The sequence below is a fragment of the Nycticebus coucang genome, chromosome X (assembly GCF_027406575.1).
Source record: "Nycticebus coucang isolate mNycCou1 chromosome X, mNycCou1.pri, whole genome shotgun sequence".
NCBI lineage: Eukaryota > Metazoa > Chordata > Mammalia > Primates > Lorisidae > Nycticebus > Nycticebus coucang.
Window position 1 is genome coordinate 118,676,650 of NC_069804.1, and position 27,310 is coordinate 118,703,959.

General features: G+C 42.1%; 2 protein-coding genes across 7 annotated transcripts in view; one reads left to right on the top strand and one right to left on the bottom strand.

Moving 5' to 3' along the window:
• Positions 1 to 815: 815 nt before the first annotated feature.
• Positions 816 to 19,954, bottom strand: MORF4L2 (mortality factor 4 like 2). Of its 4 annotated transcripts, none has more exons than XM_053581236.1 (4): positions 19,824 to 19,944; positions 17,046 to 17,135; positions 5,404 to 5,505; positions 816 to 2,366 (listed from the first exon to the last, which is right to left on the bottom strand). In XM_053581236.1, exon 4 carries the CDS (start codon positions 2,340 to 2,342, stop codon positions 1,476 to 1,478), a length of 867 nt encoding a protein of 288 aa, XP_053437211.1. In that variant the 5' UTR covers positions 2,343 to 2,366; positions 5,404 to 5,505; positions 17,046 to 17,135; positions 19,824 to 19,944; the 3' UTR covers positions 816 to 1,475. The 4 variants fall into 4 exon arrangements, with proteins under 4 accessions (XP_053437211.1, XP_053437210.1, XP_053437213.1 ...); XM_053581235.1 differs by lacking the exon at positions 19,824 to 19,944 and adding an exon at positions 18,475 to 18,747; XM_053581238.1 differs by lacking the exon at positions 5,404 to 5,505 and having other exon boundaries at positions 19,824 to 19,954.
• Positions 18,987 to 27,310, top strand: part of TMEM31 (transmembrane protein 31) — a 28,896-nt gene continuing 20,572 nt past the window's right edge. For 2 of the 3 annotated variants that reach the window (XM_053581244.1, XM_053581243.1), the window contains exons 1-3: positions 18,987 to 19,347; positions 21,122 to 21,185; positions 22,909 to 23,199. In XM_053581244.1, the coding sequence (XP_053437219.1) occupies positions 19,231 to 19,347; positions 21,122 to 21,185; positions 22,909 to 23,199 (472 nt within the window). In that variant the 5' untranslated portion in view covers positions 18,987 to 19,230. Of the gene's footprint in view, positions 19,348 to 20,261; positions 20,355 to 21,121; positions 21,186 to 22,908; positions 23,200 to 27,310 lie in introns of those variants that run through there. The other variant, XR_008377733.1, reaches the window with a different exon arrangement.

Below are 27,310 nucleotides of genomic sequence, written 5' to 3' on the forward strand. Positions count from 1 at the left end.
AACCTGGAAAACATTCTTTAAACTCCTGAAATCATCCAGTTTGAGTTACATTTATTTCTTGCTGGAAGTCTGACAGATGCTAGGAATTCTTATTTCCATATTTGTCCTTACTGTATTTTCCAAAATTTCTAAAATAACCATAGAATATACATCTACATATATATGTATATTTTGGCTAAAGACACAGTAAATGCTATCATGGAAAAAACAAACAAACAAACTTGATTTAATAGGGAAATTTCCAAGTAAGATGGGGTTGTAAGCATTGGCATTCAACATCATACCTCTCCTCCAGGCACTCCTTACTCCAAGATTCCCAGTGTTACATCTAAGGGATTATAAAAACATAATGTAAAAAAAAAAAAAAAAAAAAAAAAAACAAAGAAACAGAATGTGACATCTGCTGGAACTAGGAATGTCTTCCATCTTTGGCCAAAATCTACAAGTATTTCTGATAGATGTAATATCTAAGGTCATGCTTCCATGCTTTGTCTGGTGGGAAAGAAAAGCTACATGACTGTTATAGTACTCACTAAAGGCCAGACTATACCTGCCAAATACACAGGGGCATGGAGCATCAGGACCAAAACTGGCTCTTCCAAGTGTGCTAGAAAGCAATCCACCCTGACAAGCTGCACTGAGAGGGAACCCGTGGAGTACTGGCCTGGCAGGGCATACTTCTGGCTGCCACACACAATAGAAAAAAGAATTCTTTCACTTGGGAGTCAGAACTGTTCTCTTCTATACCACCTTGATCTTTCCTGAGCCTGCTGAGTTTGTCAGCCTCAAAATATAAAAGGCACACTGCAAATGACTTGCTTTGAAATTTAGAAACAAATTTTATTTAAGATCTGAAATACAATTCCTAAAATATCAACTTCTCCAGAAAACCGTGGCTACACAATAATGCATTGCCTCTATCATGTTAGAACGTGCAATAGACTCAAATACAAAAACCATGAAACAAATCACCATCCTTCAACATTTTGAGCAAAGATAGAATGCCTAAGGAACAACATAGATGGACTTGCAGAGGATGGGCTGTTTTACTTCAAGCACCATAAAAAAAAAAAGAGCACAAATGCATGGGTTTTCGGGTATATACATCAAGTCGAACCTTTGGCACTAGGAATCAGGGCGTTTTTTCACGTAGCATTAACACATATTAGAAAACTGTGTAGTGTCAAAGGGATAGAACCACCAGCATTCAAGCAATGTTGTCAACTAGGCAATAAAATGTTCTACTGAATGTTTCATCTTTGTCTAATTACTGCATACACTGGTAGCAACTTTGAAACAAGAAAAGGAGCTTCACTCCTTTTATTTTCTGTTTAAAACAGAACAGGAAACAAACCAAAACAGAAGCCCTGTTATACATTAACAACTTTAAAGAACATCAATTATACAAGAAAAGGACTAAGAACAAAAAGTGTTTACAGATACCAGACTCAAAACAGTGAGTGGTCAGTAGACCCTCACAGGGCTTTGCGGTGGTACTCAGCAGAAGCCACTTTGTAATCACTGGCAGTAAACAGAGATGCAGAATTCTTTGCCAGATATTTTAGGAAATCATGCAAATAGCCCAACAACAATGCAAGGCTTTTCTCATCAAGAGGTGTATAGGCCAACATTGCTCCAATTCTTACAAATAATCTCAGTAGGTGAGGCGCTCCATAAACCTGGGACATTGGTGCATCAGGGTGAGCCAAGAGAATTTCAGCATACTGGGGCCTCTCAAACTTGTAGAGCAGCTGAGTGCCCAACATCACATTGAAATATTCTTTTATTCCTCCCACGACTTCATTAACTGCATATTCCTTATTATCAACATTGCCCTGCGACCGCTTACAATTAGCATACTCTTCAAGAACTGCATCCACGTTCTTCTTTGCAGGAAGTTGGAAAAGTTGCTTCTGCCTGGTAACCAAGTCCCAGTCCTCGACAAGCCATGGTTTTAATTCTTCAGGAATCTTCACTTTAACTTCCATTCTATTCTTAAATGCTTCTTCACTTTCAACAGTTGGATCCGCCCGGGCCCTTTTCTTCCGTGGAGGCTGAGGTGCTTCGCTGGTACTGCCACCATCTCCATTTCCAGGAGTCTTCTGTTTGTTCTTTCTTGTCTTCCTAGCAGATCCTGAAGGGGGGGTCTCTGCAGAGCGACCTCCCCATCTTCCTGGGAGAGCTGGCTCAAGATTTTTCTGCTGCGGAGCAGCTGTCTTCTTTCCAGAGGAAGCCCCTCTCATCTTACTTCTCTGCATGTTGCTTCTAGTTGGCTTTTTGAAGTTGTCTTCTTCTGCAGATTGTTGTCCACGAGTTTGAGAACCCTGCTTTCTGGAACTCATTCAACCCTGTTTTTATTCCAACCACTGTAATATATAAAGTATTTTACTTGGTTGTTTTCTACAGTGATCTTAAACTATGCTTCATAAAGGTACATTAAAACAGAATACACTCTAAATCTCTTGGAATCTGTATTTCAAATCTTACTTTAGGGGCCTTTTTTTTCTTTTTTGTTGAGACAGTCTCAAGCTGTCATCCTGGGTAGAGTATTGTGGCATCATAGCTCACAGCAACCTTCAACTTATGGGCTCAAGTGATCTTCTTGCCTCAGTTTTCCTATTTTTAGTAGAGATGGGGTCTTGCTTTTTGCTCAGGCTGCTCTCAAACCTGTGAGCTCAAGCTATCCACCCGCCTGGGCCTCCCAGAGTGCTAAGATTACAGGTGTGAGCCACCACCCCTGGCTATTTCAGGGGCCTTTATAAGTGATTTTCTTTTGTCTCCTTCCCCTCTCTGATCCTCACTACTACTCAGGACTCTTATCCCACCCAACCACTTAACAGGACTGTCCACAGATTTTTTTTTGAGACAGAGTTTCATTATGTCACCCTTGGTAGAGTGCCATGGCGTCACATTTCACAGCAACCTCTAACTCTTGGGCTTAAGCGATTCTCTTGCCTCAGCCTCCCAAGTAGTTGGGACTACAGGTGCCCACCGCAAAGCTCAGCTATTTTTTTGTTGTAGTTGTCATTGTTGTTTTGCTGGCCCAGGCCGGATTCAAAGCCGCCAGCCTTGGTGCATGTGGCTGGCACCGTAACCACTGTGCTATGGGCTCTGAACCCCATAAATTAGCTTTTTGATGTGCCTCAAAAGATAGGAATGTAATTTCAGAGAAAGGAGGAATTAAACGGGAAAGAAACCATAAAAGGTAGCAGAGTTGAAATTCAAGACTTATGAATAGGAGAAAAGACAAAATGAAACAGGGAAGATTAATTTAGTTAACTGGGGGCACAATGAGTAACAGTAAAGATTCTTTTTTTTTTTTTTTTTTTTATTTTTTTTTTGTAGAGACAGAGTCTCACTGTACTGCCCTCGGGTAGAGTGCCGTGGCATCACACGGCTCACAGCAACCTCTAACTCTTGGGCTTACGCGATTCTCTTGCCTCAGCCTCCCGAGCAGCTGGGACTACAGGCGCCCGCCACAACGCCCGGCTATTTTTCTGTTGCAGTTTGGCCGGGGCTGGGTTTGAACCCACCACCCTCGGCATATGGGGCCAGCGCCCTACTCACTGAGCCACAGGCTTGTGTAAGTCTAGATAGGCCTGAACTAGGGTGATAAGAGAAACTGAAGAATACAGAACTTGTATTGTTTTCTTTTTAATTGAGACAGAGTTTCACTTTGTCGTCCTTGGTAGAGTGCTGCGGCATCGTAGCTCATAGCAACCCCCATCTTGGGCTCAAGTGATTCTCTTGCCTCAGCCTCCTGAATAGCTAGAACTACAGGCTCCCACCACAATGTCCAGCTATTTTTTTTTTTTTTTGTAGAGACAGAGTCTCACTTTATGGCCCTTGGTAGAGTGCCATGGCATCACACAGCTCACAGCAACCTCCAACTCCTGGGCTTAAGCGATTCTCTTGCCTCAGCCTCCCTCTTGCCTCAGCCTCCCGAGTAGCTGGGACTACAGGCGCCCGCCACAACGCCCAGCTATTTTTCGGTTGCAGTTCAGCCCGGGCCAGGTTTGAACCCGCCACCCTCGGTATATGGGGCCAGAGCCTTACCGACTGAGCCACAGGCGCCGCCCAATGTCCGGCTATTTTTAGAGCCAAGGTCTCACTCTGGCTCAGGCTGGTCTCAAACCTGTGAGTTCAGGCAATCCACTCGCCTCAGCCTCCCAGAGTGCTAGGATTACAGGCGTAAGCCACCTCACCCAGCCTTACAGAACTTTTGAAGAACACAGTAAATGAAGGAGACCAAGGAGTTAAAGTGGGCTCTGCAATTTCATGCCCAGGTAATTAACGAATAAAAGCACTGATTTTTAAGGGTTAGTTTGGAATTTGCAATAAAATGATAGAACATAGCTAATTCATCTATCTATTAATCTAGTTAGTCATTATACATTATTGCATATCTGCATTGGGACAGATAATATGGTAGGTCCTAGGGATTCAAGTATCTGAAGTGACAGTTAGAAAATAACAATGTTAATATGGCATTTATAGACAAGGAATATTTTGAGAACAGACAAGAAATGGTACATAACACTGCCTTCTGCCTTTTTTTTTTTTTTTTTGAGACAGTCTCACTCTGTTGCTCTTGGTAGTGTCATGATGTCACAGCTCACAGCAACCTCAAACTCTTGGGCTCCAGTGATTCTCTTGCCTCAGCCTCCTGAGTAGATTGGCACTATAGGGGCCTGCCACAAGCTCAGCTAGTTTTAGAGATGGGGTCTTGCTCTTGCTCAGGCTGGCCTCTAACACGGGAGTTCAGGCAATTCACCTGCCTGGGCCTCCCAGAGTGCTAGGATTACAGGTGTGAGCCACTGCATCCAGCCTTTATAATACCACCTTTGGTGATGGTTTGTTGGGGGAGGTAAAAAACTAGTGAGGGAGAAGTTAGTAATGACTCCCAGGTTTTGAGGATGGGTAATTTTAGGTTATTAGCTTTATCATCAATTTAGACTACATGTACAGAAGGAGGAAATGGATTAGCAGGCAGAGAAGTTTGGTACTGAACCCATTGCATGAGAAGTGGCCAGTTAAATATAGGACCTAAAAGCTCAGGTGAGAGGACAGAGTCAGAAATGGAGATCTGAGAGTAACCATCATATAGCTGGCAGTGGAAGTTCCCTAACACAATCACTTGGGGAGAATAGAGGAAGAGTTTCAAGTATGGATTTCTGGAAAACCTAAGAAGAAAGATATTTAGGGGGTGAGCAAAGAAAAAGTGCACAAATGAAACAAAAATGTTAAGGAGAATTAGGAGAACGCTACTTTGGAAGCCAATGTAGTTGAGAGAAGAGTAAGGGACAATCTACAATGTAAAATGTAGCAGGGAGGGCTCTAAGAATGCATATATCCTTCTATTATTATTATGTTGTGACAGATGAAACAATTCCTTTGACTTACACAATCCTCCTTCTTTCCCTTCTAAGAACTGCTAGTGATTTCCCAGATGGAATCTTACAGGTCTTCTGGGATGGTCTGGAAGGATGAAGTAGGAAACACAACCTAGAAAGAAAAGCCAAGTATCTGCAATGAAGATGAACTTTTGTGAAATCATCTAAGAAAATACAAACAAATGGCATCCTTCCTGGGTGAAGATCGCAACCACAACTTGGAATTCACAAATGCAAACAATATAACCTCATCGTATATACTCTCATATTCATAAAAAAAAAATATGTAGTAATGCTATCAGAGAAAATACATCAGTTCTGTTGTTAGGTCTCTATTTCAATAAGTCTCCACCACTTAGAAGTTGTGAGACCCTGAGAAAGACATATAAGCTATTTTTTAGCTTCTTTTTCTTATCTGGATTATGGCAAATTTAACCACAGTCCCCACTTGTTCTTTTAAGAATTTCATACATTGAGGGCGGCACCTGTGGCTCAGCGGGTAGGGCGCCGGCCCCATATGCCGAGGGTGGCGGGTTCAAGCCCAGCCCCGGCCAAACTGCAACAAAAAAATAGCCGGGCGTTGTGGCAGGCGCCTGTAGTCCCAGCTACTCGGGAGGCTGAGGCAAGAGAATCGCGTAAGCCCAGGAGTTAGAGGTTGCTGTGAGCCGGGTGACGCCACGGCACTCTACCAAGGGCGGTACAGTGAGACTCTGTCTCTACAAAAAAAAAAAAAAGAATTTCATACATTGATGTAAGGTATCTGCTAGCAGAGCACCTTGCAGGAATATCTGCACATATGAACACTGATATAAAAATGTTCATTGTAGGGTATTTGTAATGTTGAAAAACTGGAAACACCTACATATTCCTCAATAGGGAAATAATACATTACATAATATACACTGTAGATGAATATTCAAATTAAACAGAGATCTACCCTGTTTCCCCGAAAATAAGACCTAGCGCATCTTTGGGAATACACCTTAATATAAGACACTGTCTTATTTTCGGGGAAACAGGGTATGTACTGACATGGCAAGATGTTTTATGTATATTGTTAGGTAAATAGGCAGGTGGCATAATACTACAAGATCCCAAAGGGATAGGTGGCATAGGTAGAGAAATAAGCATCAGTTTCAGACAATTCTTAAGAAGTGTGATCTCATCTATGTGTCTTATAAATAGGTGTGTATAAATGGGTAGGGAAATATCTAGACAAATTATGGTCTGTTAAAATCAGGGTAACCTCTGAGAATGAGATGATGGTAGACCAGTCTTATCCAGGTTTCTCTAGTAACTACAACTTTCACCCACATAAAAGGCCCAACGGCCACTCCCCTAGCTCTTAAGACTAGGTAGGCAGGTGTCAGAAAAGCCCTGAGGGAGAAATCAGAGAAAAGAAAAAAACTTTTTGAGACAGAGTTGCATTTTGTCACCCTCGGTAGAGTGCCTCAAGCAATCCTCTTGCCTCAGCCTCCCAGATAGCTGGGACTACAGGTACCCAACAACAACGCCAGGCTATTTTCTTTTGAGACAGTGTCACTTTGTCATAGAGTGCCGTGGCATCATAGCTTACAGCAACCTCAAACTCATGGACTCAAGTGATTCTCTTGCCTCAGCCTCCCAAGTAGCTGCGACTACAGGTGCCTGCCACAATGCCTGGCTATTTTTAGAGATGGGGGTCTCGATCTGGCTCAGGCTGGTCTGGAACTCCTGAGCTCAGGGATCCACCCACCTCAGCCTCCCTGAGTGTAGAGATTACAGGCATTAGCCACTGCACCTGTCCCAGAGCTAAGAAATGTTTAAAAATTAGAGACCTGAATCAGGAAAGCCTGAGTGGGAAGTCTAGTACTTTCACTAAGCAAAGAACATCCTGAAAGGGTTCAAAGCTTGGAGCAGAAAATAAAGGACAAAATCAGTCTTCAAAGAGCATCAAAATCTGTGTGGTGGTCCTTGTAGTCCCAGCAACTTGGGAGGCTGAGGCAAGAGAATCACTTAAGCCCAAGAGTTTGAGGTTGCTGTGAGCTGTCACACCATAGCACTCTACCGAGGATAACATAATGAGACTCTGTCTCAAAAAAAAAAAAAAAAAAAAAAAAAGAAAAGAAAAAGCCAACTAAGTAAAGCAGATTGCCTCCCCCATGTGGGCAGGCCTCATCCAATCAGTTGGAGAGGTCCGAAGAGAATAAAAAGCTAGGATGGGCGTAGTAGCTCACACCTGTAATCCTAGCAGTCTGAGAAGCAGAGGTGGGTAGATTGCCTGAGATCAGGGTTCGAGACCAACCCCCAGCCCGAGCAAGAGTGAGGAAAAAAAAAAATAGCTGGGTGCCTGAAGTTCCAGCTACTCAGGAAGCTGAGGCAAGAGGATCGCTTGAGCCCAAGAGTTTGAGGTTGCTATGAACTATGATGCCACAGCACTCTAATGAAGGCAACTAAGTGAGACTGTTTCAAAAAAAAAAAAAAAAAAAGTTTCTTCAAAGAAAAAGGAATTTGTTGCGACCAGGACAGAAGTGGATACAATACCTGGGGATATTATGGAATTTAGTTAATACAGGCTGAGTATCCCTCATCTGAAATGCCTGAGACCAGAACGGTTACGGATTTCAGAATATTTGCACATACATAATGAGGTATCTGGTGGTGCAAACCGAATCTAAACATGAAATTCATGTTTCCCATATACCTTATTCATAATTTTTTTTTTCGAGACAGAATCTCACCATGTCACCCTAGGTAGAGTGCCGTAGCATCACAGCTTGCAGCAACCTCAAACTCTTGGGCTTAAGCAATTCTCTTGCCTCAGCCTCCTAAGTAGCTGGGACTACAGGAACCCACCACAACACCCGGCTCTTTTTTTTTGTTGTTGTTGTAGCTGTCATTGTTGCTTTAGCTGACCAGGTCCAGCCAGGTTCGAACCCACCAGCCTCGGTGTACGTGGCCGGTGCCCTACCCACTGAGCAATGGGCACTGCCCTTATTCATAATTTTTATGTACCCATCACATGAGGTCAGATGGGGAATTTTCCACATCTGACATCATGTTAGGCACACTCAAAAAGTTTTGGATTTTGGTGCATTTTAGATGGGCAATGCTCAACGTGCACTACTAACATCCAGAAACTGCATCTTAGGGTTCATAGATTGCAGAAGTTACACAAAGCAAAGGGTTATTAGTTAAAACATCAACTAAACAAAAGATGGCTCAGAGCCAGACTGTGCAAAACACAAAAGTAGAGCTAGGATGGATAAATACTATTTTGGAAGCCACACTGGTCATAGACAATTCCCTTAGTGAGGATAAATTTGAGAATGATAGCTGAACATACTATGTATCCTTAGCATTGACTGCACATATTCATACTTTAAAAAACTACAAAAAAGAATTCTATCTGGGCTGGGCACGGAGGCTTATGCCTATAATCCTACCACTTTGAGAGATGGAGGCAGGTGGATCCCTTGAGCTCTGCACTTCCAGACTAGCCTCAATGAGACCCTGTCTTTACTAAAAATAGAAAAACTAGCCAGGTGTGGTGGTGAGCAACTGTAGTCCCCACTACTCAGGAGGCTGAAGTAAGAGGATTATTTGAGCCGAAGAATTTGAGGTGGCTGTGAGCTGTGACACCATGGCACTCTACCCAGGGCAACAGAGTGAAACTGTCTCAAAAAAAAAAAAAAAAAAAAAATCTATCCGGTCCTCATTACAGTGGGTGTTTAATCATGCTCTAGATTTTTTTTATCATTCACACGAAGTCCAAAGATGAGTGAAACATTTATTCTAAAGAACTGTTTATTACAACAGAAAAATACCCGCACCATTAGTTAAGGCCTGTGAAGTAGACTAAATTACTTCAGCAACAGAGGGTGCGGTGGCTCACACCTTTAATCCTAGCACCCTAGGAGGCTGAGGCTGGTGGATTTCTTGAGCTCAGGACTTTGAGACCAACATGAGCGAGACCCCATCTCTATTAAAAATGAAAAACTGAGGCAAGAGGATTGCTTCAGCCCAAGAATTTGAGGTTGCCGTGAGCTATGACACCACAGCACTCTGCCAAGGGCAACAGAGACTGTCTTTAAAAAAAATAAACTGCCTCAGCAACTTTTATTTTCACTTGGGTATCATACACATCAAGCAAGTAATCACTACTACCCGGAGTCCAGGGAAGCCAGACATTAAAAGAAAAGGAATACACCTTTCTTCTGACATCTGCCTCCTACTTACAAGTTCATGGATAGCTTTATTATTGTCACCGTGTTTCTGATCTCCAGCCTCTCCCCCCAACAATAACCTTGGTCCATGGACCCGTGACACACATGCTGTGCATTCATTTAACAAGGTGGCATCACATATAATTTTTGAGCTGTTTAAACCTTCTAAGTTACAAAACAGAAATGTTTACTTACTATCTACCTACTCTTGCTCTTAAATTTTCTTTCCGTCCCCCATCCACATACCAGGAAAGTCAAGTCCCATCACTTCTTTAAAAAATGTTCTCAGGCCAGGTGCCGTGGTTCATGCCTGTAATCCTAGCACTCTGGGAGCCCGAGGCAGGTGGATTGCTTGAGCTCATGAGTTCGAGACCAGCCTGAGCCTGAGTGAGACCCCACCTCTAAAAATAGCTGGGTGTTGTAGCGGGCGCCTATAGTCCCAGCTAGTTGGGAGGCTGAGGCAAAACAGTCACTTGAGCCCAAGAGCTTGAGGTTGCTGTGAGCTATGATGTCAAAGCACTCTACTGAGTGTGACAAAGTGAAACTGTCTCAAAAAAAAAAAAAAAAAAGTTCAACTACCTAGCAGTGTCTCTCCCATCTCTAATACCGTATGAAACTGACATTAGTACTCTTTAAAGTAAGATTTAGTTATTTAAATGTTTCATGCATTGGAATTGCATAATTCATTTCAGTTTTCATCTTTCACAGCAGTACTTAGGTCCCTATTGCCAGGTGCACACCTGTAATTCTAGCTCTCTGGGAAGCCGAGGCAGGTGGACTGCCTGAGCTCACGAGGTCCAGATCAGCCTGAACAAGAGTGAGACTCCATCTCAAAAAAAAAAAAAAAAAAAAAAGGGCTGGGTGCCTGTAGCCAAGTGGTTAGGGAGCTGGTCACATGCACTAGGGCTGGTGGGTTTGAACCCAGCCTGGGCCTGCTAAAACAAAACAAAACAAAAAATAGCTGGGCTTGTTGTGGTGGGCGCCTGTTAGTCCCAGCTATTAGGGAGGGTGAGGGAAGAGAATCACTTGAGCCCAAGAGTTTGAGGTTGCTGTTAGCTAGGATATCACAGCACTCTACCGAGGGTGACAAAGTGAGACTGTCTCAAAAAAAAAAAAAAAAAAAGATGGGGACCTGGCCAAACTGCAACAACAACAAAAAAGTTACTATTATAGGTACAGTGACTCACTCATGCCTGTAGTCCTAGCACTCTGGGAGGATCACCTGAGCTCACTGAGTTCAAGACCAGCATGAGCTACAGGCAGACTCCCCACCTCTAAAAACAGCAGGGAGTTTGCTGTGAGCTCTGGTGCCATGGCCACGGCACTCTAAAGGGCGGGGGTGACAAAGTTAGACTGTCTAAAAAAAAAAAGAAAAAAGACAAAAAATAAAAAACTAAAATTATTAGAACCATTTTCCCATGCTAAGGCTGTATTATGCAGCCATTTTGAGTTAAATGATAGTACTTCAAATGGGCATACCTTAGCTTACTTAACTACTCTAGAAATATCTGGCATGTTCCTCCCATTTATTCTTTTTTTTTTTTTTTTTTTTTGGTTTTTTGGCCAGGGCTGGGTTTGAACTCGCCACCTCCGGCATATGGGACCGGCACCCTACTCCTTGAGCCACAGGCGCCGCCCTCTCCCATTTATTCTTTAATAACCAATTAAGACATTTTTGGCTCTCATTTCCTATTAATGTTAAGACTCTCAGAAGCAGATTTAATGGGTCAAGTAGTCCACTTTTAAGGTTCTTAACATGTCAAATTAGCCCCCACACGTTATATCAATTATTTCTAATCTCATAGGCAGCAGGTAAAAATGTTTATCATGCCGCATGCTCTGGTCAGCACTGGGATACATTTTATTTGTAAATTTGGTAAGAAAGACATATTTTAGGTGTGGTTTGTATTTCTTTACTAGAAATGTTTTTAACATTTCAAAAATGGGGTTGGGCACTGTGGCTAATGACTGTTAACTGTAGCATTCTGGGAGGCTGAGGCAGGAGGATTCCTTGAGTTCAAGACCAGCCTGAACAAGAGTAGAAACCTCCTCTCCTATAAAATAAAAAAAAAAAATAGCCAGGTGTTATAGATGGTGGCTGTAATTCCAGCTACTAGGGAGGATGAGGCAGGAGGATCACTTCAACCCAGGAGTTTGAAGTTGCTATAAGCTAGGCTGACACCATGGCACTGTAGACTGGGCAACAGTTCAGGACTGTCTCAAAATTTTTTTTTCAAAAACGTGTTAACTTGCCATTTATATTTCAGCTCTTTCCTTTTTTTTTTTTTTTTTGTGGTTTTTTTTGGCCAGGGCTGGGTTTGAACCCGCCACCTCCGGCATATGGGACCGGCGCCCTACTCCTTGAGCCACAGGCGCTGCCCTTCTTTCCTTTTTTTTTTTTGTAGAGAGAGTCTCACTTTATGGCCCTCGGTAGAGTGCCATGGCCTCACACAGCTCACAGCAACCTCCAACTCCTGGGCTTAAGCGATTCTCTTGCCTCAGCCTCCCGAGTAGCTGGGACTACAGGCGCCCGCCACAACGCCCGGCTATTTTTTGGGTGCAGTTTGGCCGGGGCTGGGTTTGAACCCGCCACCCTCGGTATATGGGGCCGGCGCCTTACCGACTGAGCCACAGGCGCCGCCCTCAGCTCTTTCCTTTGCCATTTATTTATAGTTGGTTCTTAATGATTTCATTTTTTTGCCAAATATTTCCCATAGGGTGTTATTTCAGTGTTAAGATTTTAAACATTTTATATGATTAGTTGCATAGCTTTTCCTTCCATTTTATGCTTAAAACTTAAGACATTTTATGAATTTCATATTTTAATTCCTTAATCCATCTAGAATTTGCTATGTTATGTACTGACAATCTATATTCTTTCCCAAGTAATTAAATTTTGTGGTATCATTTCCTTTGTATGCCTATAAAAACCAATCTAAATAAAGATGCGGGCGTTGTTCCCTTACCACCCTCCCATGCCAGGAGTATCTTCTGAAGGAGTGTGTATGCATTCAAATCTTTTGCAGTACATATTCATACAAACACTTTAAAACTCAGCATGTTATGTATATATGTATATAACATGCCTTTACTTAATTTGACAACAGTGAGACAAATTGCTCTGCACCTTGCTATCCTTACTTATAATGAGCACATTTTTTTTTTTTTTATTTGAGGACCCCTGGAAATCTTTGTTTTTATTTTATTTCTTTTTTGTAGAGACAGAGTCTCACTGTACCGCCCTCGGTAGAGTGCCGTGGCGTCACACGGCTCACAGCAACCTCTAACTCTTGGGCTTCCGCGATTCTCTTGCCTCAGCCTCCCAAGCAGCTGGGACTACAGGCGCCCGCCATAACGCCCGGCTATTTTTTGTTGCAGTTTGGCCGGGGCTGGGTTTGAACCCGCCACCCTCGGCATATGGGGCCGGCGCCCTACTCACTGAGCCACAGGTGCCGCCCTTTTTTTCTTTTTTGAGACAGAGCCTCAAGCTGTTGCCCTGGCATCACAGCTCACAGCAACCTCTAACTCCTGGGCTCAAGTGATTCCCCTGCCTCTGCCTCCCAAGGCAGAGGGTGGGGTGGGACTACAGGCGCCTGCCACAATGCCCAGCTATTTTTTGGTTGCAGCAGTCATTGTTGTTTGGCAGCCCCAGGTTGGATTTGAACCCGCAGGCTCAGGTGTATGTGGCTGGTGCCTTAGCCGCTTGAGCCACAGGCACTGAGCCAAGCACATCTTTTAATGTCAGTATGTACTCACTTCTTTTTAAATATCTATACCATTCGATAATCTGTTAAATACCATAATTTAACCTTTCTCATGTTAATGAAGTTGTTTCTAACATTTCATTATTACAAAAATGCTGTAATACACATCACTGTATAGATATATTAGACTAGACCATTAGGTTAAGTATCTCTGAAGGATAAATTCCAAAAGGAACTATTCAGTGAAAGGAGTTTCTTATTACAACTTTGAAGAGATAGAGCCAAATCCACCTCAGAAATACCTATTTTAACTTGTACTCCCCTCAAAAAAGTGAAAGTTCATTCTTCTACACCTTCAAAAACACTGGGTAAACTTTTTTTTTTTTGGAAAAAGTTTCTTAGAGGCCCAATATAACATGTAATGATATTTTCATTTGAATTTGTGATACTGAGCATTTTTCATAATTTCATTGGTCATATATCTTTTCTTATATGAAGTTTTTGACCAGGGCTGGGTTTGAACCCACCACCTCTGGTATATGAGGCCGGCACCCTACTCCTTTCAGCCACAGGCGCCACTCCTTATATGAATATTTGTTCCCTCTTCCATTAGGTTGTTCAAGGCTTCTTACTGTTTTCTATTAATTATTAGTTTTTTCCAGGTTGGAAATCTTTTTTTCCCATTTAAGTGTGTTTCTATATATTCCAGTATCACAGACGGATCTGTCAATTTCCCCCTTTATGTCATACTTAGGGAAAATGCTCCCAAACCAATAATATAAAAATTGCCTTTCTATATTATTTCTTGGTATCTTTACAGTTTTCCCAAAATATACACTAACCCTTTTCCTAATATTCATTATTGAAGAGTCCATCCTTTCGCCACTGATTTGAAATGCTGTTTTATATCCTTACAAATTCCAAGAAGTATATGGGTCTTTTATTAGGTAATTTTTAAAGGTATCACTGTCTGTAGGCCATCTGTTACAGTGTCACAAGTCATGTCTGACTGTTCTCACCAGCATCACATTGACTTAATCATCACACTTGAAATAAATACATGTTGCCCTAGAAAAATTATTTTCAACTGGTATCCCACCAAAATGTTTGGAGATCATTATATTGTTTTTGAAAGAACAAAGAATAGTAAATATATTTGTATATTCTTTTTTTTTTTTTTCCTGTGGTTTTTGGCCAGGGCTGGGTTTGAACCCACCACCTCCGGCATATGGGACCGGCACCCTACTCCTTGAGCCACAGGCACTGCCCTGTATATTCTTTTTTGATCAACATAATTTGGGCAGCGCCTGTGGCTCAAAGGAGTAGGGCGCCGGCCCCATATGCCAGAGGTGATAGGTTCAAACCCAGCCCAGGCCAAAAAAATGCAAAAAAAAAAAAAAAAAAAAAGATGAAAATAAAAACATAATTTAAGTATGATATGCAAATTTAACTACAAGTGCAAGTGAACTGTGAGATAACATAAGGTTGAAAAAACAATGCCCCAGAATAACCTTTGTAAATGGCCACCAATACTGCCTGATGGAGTATTTTTTGGTTGCAGCTGTCAACCAAAAGGCCTTAGTAGTGATCTGACAAAATAAAATGTGGTATTTTCATAATGTGGACTATTATGCTAGTTAAAGGAAGCCACTGAGTAAGGAATTAGAATTCTATGAAGGGACACAAAAAACAGCTAAAATCGGGCGGCACCTGTGGCCCAGTGGGTGGGTGCCGGCCCCATATACTGAGATTGGCGGGTTCAAACCCAGCCCCGGCCAAACTGCAACAACAACAAAAAAATAGCTGGGTGTTGTGGAAGGCGCCTGTAATCCCAGCTACTGGGGAGGCTGAGGCAAGAGAATCACCTAAGCCCAGGAGTTGGAGGTTGTTGTGAGCTACGTGACGCCACGGCACTCTACCGAGGGCAAAAAAGTGAGACTCTGTCTCCACAAAAGAAAAAAAAAAATCTAAAATCATTTCTTGAATAAAAATAAGCCAGTTGCAAAACAATTCCTATAGTGGAACACTGTATTTGCATAAAGAAAAACACAAAACAATACTTTATATATATATCCATATACATTTTTTAGACAGGTACATCAATCTAGTGATTTAGAAGGAAATAGAGCAATCTGGTAAGAGTGGTTAACTCTAAGTTAGAGAGTGAAAGAATTGGAGATGGTAAGGAAAGGAAACTGAGCTTTCTCTTACACTTTTTATAAGGAGGTTGTAGTCACATACCAATTATGTGATTAAAATTTATAATAAAATATGTATATTTAAAATTCATGCTGACTTTCTGATCTATTCTTATTCATGGATCCCACATACAGCTTGAATTTTCAATTAATCATCACTGTACATTGTACACTCTGTAGGCATACTATTCAGACTGGGCTCCCTCCCTCCCTCCCTCTAATTCTGCCCATCCTCAGAGACCCAGGTCAAGGTCCTTTTCCTTCTCGAAGCTTTCTGTTTCAGGCCATACTGGCCCTTTCTTTCTCTGAGCTCCTATTGGTCCAACAGCCTACCTCCCTACCTTTAGCTGGTAATCATTCTCTAAATGGCCTCATGCAAAGGGATTGTGTATCTACCCATCTAATGCATCTCTTCCACTAGGGCAGTGCCCTCCTCTGGAACCTAGCTTTCAGACGGAAGAAAATTATAATGACGAAAATATAGCTGTCAAAAAGACTGAAATACCTTCATTTATCTCCGCATGCAAGCAAGTGGGCCATTTGGGAATCCAAATGCTACCACCTTTTGTGTATGTGTCTGTCACAAATAAGTGTGAATAACATCTACTACAGTTTGCTGGAATAAACCTTTAAATGCACATATACCATGTTAAGTTACATCAATATAAATTTTCTCTTTTGGATCTTGAAATGTTTCTTTTATATACAGGTTTTTTAAAAAAAGTCTGAGACAAAGGAGGAACGAATATAATACAAGTGTTAACAGACTGAATATAGTTTGATCTATTAGCTAAAATTATAGTTCTTGGAAATTTCCTCATTAATAAACAGGATGAATATACTTAAAACCTTTTAGATTGTTAGGACAAGCCAGAAGTCATAATTAAAAAATTCAGTTCTAGTGATAAGTGCTGCTGCTGGAAAATGAGAAACCAACAGTATTAAATTTTTTTTTTTTTTTTTACAATTCCAAAAAGGGATTGTCTGTTGCTTTTGAAAGCATGTGTAAATATGTGTGGATGTATTGGGATTAAGAGCCATAATTATTATTAAAGCAAGCACTTGTATGTGTTAGGCACCGTCCTGGTACTTTATGTATAATGCCCTCAACAATCCTATGAAGCAGGAACTATTTTTATCTTAGCTTTTATTTATGAGGAAAATTAGAAATAAAATGAAGTAATGATCTTGCCTATGATCACACAGTTAAGTGGCATAGCCAGGACTTAAATTTAAGAAGCCAGTATTTGCTCTAAATCACTAAACTATGCAGCACATGGGATGCTCCAAACAAAACAATATAATATATGGATCTGTGGCTCTCCCACAGGATATCAATTGCAGTTTCATTTTTCAAGGGATGTAAGATCATACAGCCTTCTGCTGCTAATGCACTTTCTATATTGAAAACACCAATGAATTTAGCTCTAACCTTCCCTTCTCAGAATTACAGCACTTATTAATCTTCAAAATATCCCTGGGTAGTTAGGAAGGTTATGTGGTGTTATCTTGTTTGAGAACTGAGGCCAGAAGGGAAGAACTTACCCAAGATTCTGTAATCAGGGACGGTTCTGCAATCAGGATCAGATCTCCTGATCCCTACTGTAGAGCAAACTTAGCTTTTCTGACGGTGACCTAGAAGGTCATACAAAAGGACAGGAAAAGATATAAAATAAAAAGATATGAGATGATGATTTTCTTCTCCATCAGCCAGCACAATCTTATCATACATAAAGGACCTAAAGATGATAAATAATATATATGTGCTTCTTTTTCCTTTCTTGTTGATCTATTTTCAAATTTATTGAATATTCATATAATTTCTGACGAATGGATCTGTGAGATCCATTTTTATTGAGAAAAATTTCAAATGGATAAAAACATGAACGAAATAGTATTACAAACCAACAGGAATCCATCATGCAGCTTCAACAATTACCAACTGAAGGCCATCTTGTTTCATCTATAACCCCACCCACTGCTCCCCCCTTTTCAGCTCATGGAATAGCTGACTTGTGTATTTTATTACAGAAAATTTCAAAAATATACCAAGAAAAACAAATTAATATAAAGAACCCAAAACCTGTCATTTAGCTTTAATGATTATTAACTTAGGTCAATTTTGTTTCATCTATACCCCTCCCTATTTCCCCCTACCGCTGAGATTTTGAAGCAAATCCTAGTCATCAACGTATTTTGAAGCCAAGCCCAGACATATTATTTAATCCGTAAGTATTTTCGTATGTCTCTATAAAAAATGACAATTGAAAAACAAAACCACGATACCACTATAATGCCTAAAAAATTAGTATCAATTCCCTAAAAAAGCACGAAATATCGGATCCGTTTTCAAATTTTCCCGATGCATCTTTATCAGATTTTTACAGTTGGGTGTTCGATTCAGGATCCAAACAAGGCCTTCTTAACGCATGAGGTTTATCTATAGCTCGTTCTCCTTCTCCATCTCTAGCCCCCCCACCCCCATTTTAACTTTTCAATATGGGAAAATTCCAATCTCTGCTATTTTTAGGCAATTCCCAAACAGCAAATTGTTTCATCAGTAAAGATTAATATATCGCTTTTATATTCCTTTTTTTCCCCCTAAGGAAGATGTTAATGGACAGAAAAGGCACTATAATGAGCAAATTCACACAATTTTTAATTTTTCTTATTCTGTTATGCGAATAGTTATTTCCATAACAATAGCTAATATCTTCAGAAGCCAGGCTTCCTATTACGTGCCTTATCCGCACTATTATACAGTACACGTCTCTGAGGCAGATACTATTATTATCACCATTTTACAAACATGGAAACCGAGACACAGAAAGAACAGGAGCCTTGCCCAAGCAGGGCGTTGGCGAGCAAGAATTTGAATCCAGCTCTGCCTGATTGTGAAGTCACTAGCTAATCTATCTATACACGACGAAAAGAGGAAATCATAGACCCTTTCTCCCCACCCCCACCCCGAAACCTGAAACGAGAATCCAGTTCTTCCCAGCAGACGACGTGTGATCACTGCCGTTCCTCCAACCGCCATAGTAAAGCCAGGTTTCTCTGGCAACTGATATCCATAGGCAGACACGTCACCCTGGAGGCGGGTGTATGCCCTTCAACCAATCACAATCGTCTTGTCTAAGTTTTAGAATGTTCCATACCAAAATGATTGGACGACCGCCCTCACGTCAGCAATGACACTTCGCCGCAGTAAAGGCGGGTGCTAGCAACCGGTGTCTTCACCGTTAAGGCCTAAAACAAACCAATCATCTTTCGCCTCTACTGAGGATTTCAGCCAATGACGTTTGCCCTCTTAGGTCCTTAGCCCGCCCTCCAAAAGCGCGACATCGGTTGGGTCATAAGTCTATAGGGCAGAATATTCACGTGGCCTATTTTCACGACCCAGAGTTCCCCTGACCAGAGTTTTTTTTTTTTTTTCTCTGTCTACCCACCCCCGCACAGGGAGGGATTATGGGTTTGCGTCTCCCCCTTCACCGCCCCCCCCCAGCCTCCACTGGGAAAGGAAGTGTCTACGTGGCCTGCGGAAATAGGATAGGCGGAAATGAGCTCAGGTTCCAGCGAGTGGGGAAGCGCGAGGTCAAAGTTAGGACCACGCCCCCGGGCCTGTTGCGCAATTCTTGGAGCGGGAGGAAAAAAAGGCGCAGTGGGAATTTTGATGGGCGTGTGCGAGTAGGGGTAGTGAATTTCACGGGCTCAAGGCATTAAGACCCGGATGCAAGTGCGCGAACTAGCTCGTGGGGTCTCGAAGTTTGGGCGTGATCGCGCACCAGCCCACGTGGCGCCTGAAGTGGTGGGTGTGCGCAGGCGTGCGCCCCTGGCGTTGAGAGTGGTGAGAGACATGCCGCGCGCGCACGCGATGGTGGGGGGCGGGGTTGGGTGGGGTGGCTTGCTCTATACAGGTTTTCTACTTCTGTATTATGTTTAAAACCGTCCGTTCTAATGTGCAGGAAAATAATTAAGGCGACCATTAATACAAATAAAGGGGCACTATTAAAAATACGTTGGTCTTACCCGATTTTAGGCCCTAAAAATACACTTTCTTCCTATGTTTTGCTCTGTGCCCTAATCTGTTCTAATTCCCAGCCCCTCCAGTGGTTAAGAGCCAAACCCTCCCATTCTCACATTAGCAGCTCCAAGGGGCGGCTTCTTTCAACTTCCTTAGTATCCTCCCTCTCCCTCTCCCCCTTCCCCAGTTGCGTAGAATTTTCCTGGCACAAATATATTTTCTGGTGAGTATATCTACATATGACAGGCTTACTCTCTGCTAGGGACACCCAATTTCTGTGGAGGCTGAGGCTCTCTTACCTTTTTGTCCCAATCTCCACACACAGTGCCCTTCTGCAGGCAGATACGCACTCGGTTAGCTTTCCAGAAAGTTCTCTGGGTGAGGTTTATACCTCTGGAGTCGGCCACCAGATGCCGCCAAATCCCGGCAAAGGATTGGCTGATGGTCCCTAGGATCATGAGATTTTTGTTCCCCTTCCCCCCATTCTGATTTGCGGAACGTTCCAAGCTATAGAGGTCATGTATATGTTTCGCTCCTAGGGAAAAGTACAATCAACTTCTGTAAAGAGACGTATTAGACAGGGAACTGCGACCCAATATATTTTTGCTCCTTTCTTCTTTTCTTACTGAAAAAAATTTCCTTTCTCCATCCTTTTCTTCTTTGTCTTTGCCTTTTTTTAGCTAAAGAGTTAATGAATGATCTCAGGTACTGATGCTGATAGAGATGCTAACCCTTTTTGCTTACCTTCTTTTCAAATGCTCACCACTCCCCCAAATGGAAAATACAGATAGCTGTTTTCCCAATCAGTAAAGATTGGTCGGAACTCACAGGTAAAACTTGGAAACTGACCTTCCTTTACTCTTGAAGTTTTTATCAGTACGTGTGTTTGCACCCTATTTTCTGTAGTACTGCTAAACTTCATTGTATCTTTGGTGTCAGAGACCTAATTGTAAACCTTATTTCACCACTTCCTATCCCTGTGATCCTGGGCAAACAATTTATGTTCTGTGATCCTCGATATTTTATGTATTTTCTATATTTTAGATGCTGTGTTATATCCTTCACATAGATACTCTTTTATTCTTCGCGAAATCTTTATTAGATGGACACTACCAAATCAAAATCAAATGACAAAAATCATACCTTATTATCAATCATGTGTACTTGTGTACACACACACATACACACACACACACACACACACAAACTGCAGGGATTTTTAGAGCAGTGCTTCTCAAAGTGTTTCCTGGGCAGACCAGAAGCATCAGCATCACCTGAAAAGTTGTCAAAAATTCATAGTCTCAGATAGTCTCAGGTCTCACCCCAGATCTTTTGAATCGGAAATTCTTTTGGTGGAGTTTGGCAATCTGTGCTATTACAAACTGTTCAGTTGATCTCAGTGCACACCCAAGTTTGAGAAACACTGCTTTGGAGAGCAGAAATTCAATGCTTATTTTTGTACACACCACTAGAGGGTGCTACAGAATGTAAAGCAACATAATTACTAATGCTGTCTGTTTTCAGACACCCTGAATATTATTAATCCAGTTTTACAGATTAAAAACTGATGTATAAAGGTGTCAAATTATTTTTCCAGTGCACACAACGAATATGGGAACCAGAATTTGAATATTACCAGCCTTCAGCCCAAGTCTGTAACAGTAAGTACTCTGTTCCACCATATTAGCATATCATTCTGGACCTCAAAATACATTACAGATATCTTGTTCCCTGCTTTGTTGAATGTTGACTGAAATGTCAAGAGGACAGGAAGGGCGGGGGCTTTGGCTAAGCCTGTAATCCTAGCACTTTGGGAGGCTGAGGCGGGTGGATTGCCTGAGCTCACAGGTTTGAAACCAGCCAGAGCCAGAGGAAGACCTCATCTCTAAAAATAGCTGGGTATTGTGTTGGGTGCCTATAGTCTCAGCTACTTGGGAGGCTGAGGCAAGAGAATTGCTTGAGCCCAAGAGTTTGAGGTTACTGTGAGCTGTGATGCCACAGCACTCTACAATGGGCAATAAAGTGAGACTCTTGTCTCCAAAAAAGTACAAAAAAAAAAAAAAGAGGAAAGGAAAGCAAACCAAGGAGATGGAAATATTTTGATATTCATATCCTTTATCATCTCTATTCTGTAATAGGATATTATTTCCCAAATATTCTCTCTACTCTGCAGTTATCTTTTTTTTTTTTTTTTTTTTTTTAGTTTATGTCTGATGGAGGAATCAGGATGGTGAGGAAACAAAGTTGTTGAAAACCTATTATGGGCCACATACTATACCCATTAATCTCAACATATAACTTTTTTTCTTTTTTTTGAGACAGAGTCTTACTATGCTGCCCTCGGTAGTGAGCTGTAGCGTCACAGCTCATAGCAACCTCAAACTCTTGGGCTTAAGCTTTTCTCTTGCCTCAGCCTTCTGAATAGCTGGGACTACAGGCACCCATCACAATACCTGGCTGTTTTTTGGTTGCAGTTGTCATTGTTGTTTAGGGGGCCTGGGCTGGGCTCTAACCTGCCAGCCTCCGTGTATGTGGTTGGTACCCTACTCACTGAGCTACGGGCACTGAGCCACAACATAAAACTTTTTAAAAGTCATTTAATGAGTCAGTAACTAAACCAGATTCAAAGCCAAGGAGAGAAAGCTGAAGATAATAGGGTCAGATATATACCAGGAATTATCCAAGCTTCACTACTTATAAGTTATATGTTGAAATTAGGTGATGATTATCATTTTGTACATGATTAAAGTGAGTTTAGTGTATGTAATTATTTTTCTTTTTTTTTTTTGTTTGGGCTTACGCGATTCTCATGCCTCAGCCTCCGGAGCAGCTGGGACTACAGGCGCCTGCCACAACGCCCGGCTAGTTTTTTTTTTTTTTTTGGTTGCAGTTCAGCCGGGGCTGGGTTTGAACCCGCCACCCTCGACATATGGGGCCGGCGCCCTACTCACTGAGCCACAGGCGCCGCCCTGTAATTATTTTTCATATAAGTTTTAAGTATTGGAGCCTGGGTAATTTTTGGTATATCTGATTCTATTATCCTACTAAGCTTTCTCTCCTCAGCTTTGAATCTGGTTTAGGTACTGTCTCATTAAGTGACTTTTAACAAGTTCTTTAATTTTTCTAAGCCTCAGTGCCACCATATATTAAGTGCACAAACATTTCTGCTTCATGATCTTAGAGTGCCACTGTCCAGTATGGTAGCCACTAATAGCATGTGACTATTTAAATTCAAATTAAATAAAATTGAAAATTCAGTTCCTCCATTGTACTAGCCCATTTCAAGGGCTAAATAGCTACTTATGATTAGTGGCTATCATATTAGCACAGGTACAGAACAGTTCTGTCATCTGAGAAATTTCTTTCTTTTTTTTTTTGAGACAGAGCCTCAAGCTGTTACCCTGGGTAGAGTGCCATGGCATCAAAGCTCACAGCAACCTCCAACTCCTGGGCTCAAGCGAGTCTCCTGCCTCCGCCTCCCAAGAAGCTGGGACTACAGGCGCCCTCCACAACGCCTGGCTGTTTTTTGGTTGCAGCTGTCATTGTTGTTTGGTGGGCCTGGGCTGGATTCAAATCCGCCAGGTCAGGTATATGTGGCTGGCGCCTTAGCCGCTTTAGCCATAGGCGCCGAGCCATCTGAGAAATTTCTATTGGACAGAACATGTCTCACAGCAGGTACCCAAGAAAAGTGATTTTCTTTTCTTTCTTTTCTTGTTTCTTTCTTTCTTTTCTTTTTTTTTTTTTTTTATAGAAACAGAGTCTCATTTAATCGCCCTTGGTAGAGTGCTGTGGCGTCACACAGCTCACAGCAACCTCCAACTCCTGGGCTTAGGCGATTCTCTTACCTCAGCATCCCGAGTAGCTGGGACTACAGGCGCCTGCCACAACACCCAGCTATTTTTTTGTTGCAGTTTGGCCAGGGCCAGGTTTGAACCCGTCACCTTTGGTATATGGGGCTGGCCGGCGCCCTACTCACTGAGCCACAGGCACCACCCAAAAGTGATTTTCTTACTTGGGCGTTGTGGCGGGTGCCTGTAGTCCCAGCTATTTGGGAGGCTGAGGCAAGAGAATTGCTTAAGCCCAAGAGTTTGAAGTTGCTGTAAGCTGTGACACCACAGCACTCTACCCAGGGTGACAGTTTGAGACTCTGTCTCAAAAAACAAAAAAGTGATTTTCTCTTCTCTTCCCTTTCAGCATCAGAGGTAGGGGTGTTCTGTTTTATTGACACGCTCAAGAGAGGAGAGTAACTTATCCAAGCTACTATAACAAGGGAAATGTCTAGTACTGGGATCCACATCTGACCCACATCTAGCATTCTGTCTAGTAGACCCTACTGAGTGAAGTTTCAAGGCCAAGGGTCTGAATAGTGAGAATTAACTTTGGAGTCAGGGCAGTAGCAGAAAAAAGGCTTAGAAACTAAATGCCACCTATGTGCCAGGCATCCCTGTGCCCAGTTCTTTTTATTTATTCATCTTAGTGACTCTTCACTGAAGCCCAGAGAAGTTAAACACTCACCTCAAGTTACTCATCAAGTAAATGGCAAAGTAAGAATTCACGCTTTTGACTTGTGAGATAAGATTTCAGCAGATTGCTGGCTAATAGTGGGTCCTCAGAAAATGCAGTTTATTCTTCTTTTGAATTTATAGCTAAACCACTGTCTTCACAATCTTGTTTCAACTCAAAGGAAAGACAGTTTAGGTCAATGTTGGTTTGGCTTCAAGGCTCAAGGCCAGACAAAGAGTATTTGTGGTCCCAGCCTTCACAGGACACCTAGTGCCTCCAAGAACCCAGTGTTGATTTTCAAGGCCACCATAGCATGTACAATGCTTTTGTGCTAAATAGAAACATGTACCACCTGGGGGCAGACAAATTGCGCAGAAGTATCCACTCCAGTGGAACAATGAGAAAAATGCTTTTCTTTCCTGGGCTGTTGCAACCTCACCAGGGCAGCTGAAGAATGAATTTCAGTCCAGACTTATGCCCTCTTAGTTGGGCACCTTTGTGCAGGGTGCTTCCTGCTCAGTGTTATCTTCTGCCTTACTTGTCTTACCCTATGAGATAGTCTTCCTATCTTCCTACGTCTGGAAGGTAGCAGTCTGTTATGGAAGGTGGAGAGAATCTCCAGTGTCCTCTGATGGCTTCTGGGTAGTAGATGAAATTTGTCTATTCTGAGGTTAATTTGATATTTTAAAGATTTAGCTCTGACTACCTTATTGGATTTTTTTTTTGTTTTGTTTTTGAGATAGAGTCTCACTATATTGCCCTTGGTAGAGTGCTGTGGCGTCACAGCTCACAGCAACCTTAAACTCTTGGGTTTAAGTGATTGTCTTGCCTCAGCCTCCCAAGTAGCTGGGACTACAGGCGCCTACCACAACGCCCCGCTATTTTTTTGTTGCAGTTGTCATTGTTTAGCTGGCTTGGGCCAGGTTCAAACCCGCTAGCCTTGGTGTAGGTGGCTGGCGCTATAACCACTGTGCTACAGGCGCCGAGCCTGGATTTTTTTTTTTTTTTTTTTTTTTGGCCGGGGCTGGGTTTGAACCCACCTCCTCCGGCATATGGGACTGGCACCCTACCCGCTGAGCCACAGGCGCCGCCCAACCTGGATTTGTTTTTAGAAGAATGTTTGATTAATGTAAAAGTCAAAAATGAAAACTAATATTTCAAGATTAAGCAAAATAGTATTTCTTTAATGAAGATGTTTTTCTATTTATACCTGCCTCATTCCTTTTTTTTTTTTTGAGACAGAGTCTCACTATGCCGCTCTCGGTAGAGTGCCGTAGTGTCACAGCTCACAGCACCCTCAAACTCTTGGGTTTAAGCGATTCTCTTGCCTTAGCCTCCCAAGTAGCTGAGACTACAGGCACCCACCACAGTGCCTGGCTATTTTTTTGTTGCAGTTGTCATTGTTGTTTAGCTGGCCCGGGCTGGGTTTGAACCCGCCAGCCTCGGTGTTTGTGGCCGACGCCATAACCGCTGTACTACAGGTGTCTATACCTGCCTCATTTTATTGAATTTCATAAAACCAGTCCGGTAAATTAGTCTGGATCAATCTGGTTTCTTAGCCCACAATAGACAGGGCAAAAGATGGAAATAGTCATGAAAAAGTTATATCCTTTTAAGAATATCTGTTCTTTCCTAGTTCCTCTCTCCTATGATCATCTCCTCACCTGCATTGACCTATCCACACTGACCTCTATCCGTTTGACAGAAAGGGGTTACTTTAAATGAGTGAAAACACTTGAGAATGTGAACCTGATCAGTGACATCTTTGGTGACCTTGGGTTGCTAGACTTGCACATTAATTTATTGTTTTTCCCTTCTTAAATTAATAGCTTAGTATGCAGTTTACCAAAATTTGAGGTTTTGTCAGACAGAGACTTGACTTGGAATAATCATGTAAAGTCATTGGTGTGACACGTCAACCAACAGAGGTGAGGACTGATTTCTGTAATCCAGGCTTTTGCTACCTTGAGTCATTCTTATAAGCATAAGTTTGCTTATGCTTATAACCTCTACCTAAAGTCTCTATTTCACTGGAAATGATAAAAATTATGCTTTTAAAAAATACCAGCTGTGATGCACCTCTTGGAGGTGGGACACAATTGTAAGAGGGTCTTTACCTAACAAATGTAATCAGTGTAACCTGGTTCTCTGTACCCTCAATGAATCCCCAACAATAAAAAAAAAGCAACTGTCAATATTATTAAAAGAGGACAAACCGGTAATACTTAAAGTGCTACATATAAATTATTGAAGCTTAATGCTAGGTACATGGAAGTTCGTTATACTATCTTTCCTAATTTTTTGCATCTTTGAAGGTTTCCATAATAAAACATTTTTTTTTTTTTTGCAGTTTCCGGCCGGGGTGGGTTTGAACTGCCACCTCCGGCATATGGGGCCCGCAACCTACCCCTTTGAGCCACAGGCGCCACCTCATAATAAAACATTTTTAATTAATTAATTATTTTTTTTGAGAAAGAATCACTTTGTCACCCTGGGTAGAGTGCTGTGGTATCATAGTTCACAGCAACCTCAAACTCTTGTGCTCACGCAATTCTCTTGCCTCCGCTTCCCTAGTAGCTGGGGCTACAGGCACCCGCCACAACACTCAGCTGCTTTTTTTAGAGATGGAGTTCTCACTCTTGCTCAGGCTGGTCTTGAACTCCTGGAGCTCAAGCAATCCACCTGCCTTGGCCTTCCAGAGTGCTAGGATTACAGGTGTGAGCCACTGCACCCAGCCTAATAAAACACTTTTTAAAAGATAAAAAAAAAAAAATGTTTTAAAGTGCTGCATCAGTCCTAGAGAAGAGAACACATACGGATTTCTCATTAGATGGGTACTTATTACCTAAGGGATTGTGTGGGCACACCCTTTAGTAGGAATATACCTTGTAAATATTGAGGGTGGGGCTTGTTTTAGATTGGAAAAGCCTCTTTGCCAGAAATTCTGACAAAGTCTCCTGGAATGAGAATCTCCATTCTGCCTGCAGTCGCTTTCCACCAAACACCACAAAAAATCTTGCTGTAATGAGCCACTGTTGTGAAAGAAGTGTATCATATCTTTTGGGTATTTGGGAGTTGGGGGAACTTGAAAGTCACCTAAACAGGCCTCAGCTAATTGGTGAAATCTTTTAGGTAGCCAGCAGAGAAAAACAGGCAAAAGGAATCTAGGGGGCTGGGAGAGAGAGAGAACTAGGAGTGTAATGGGGTTTCATTGTCACCTTAGGTGGGTACTGGAGAAGACAAAGTTGCTAAGGAAGGAGGATACCAGGGAGCAGAATATGTG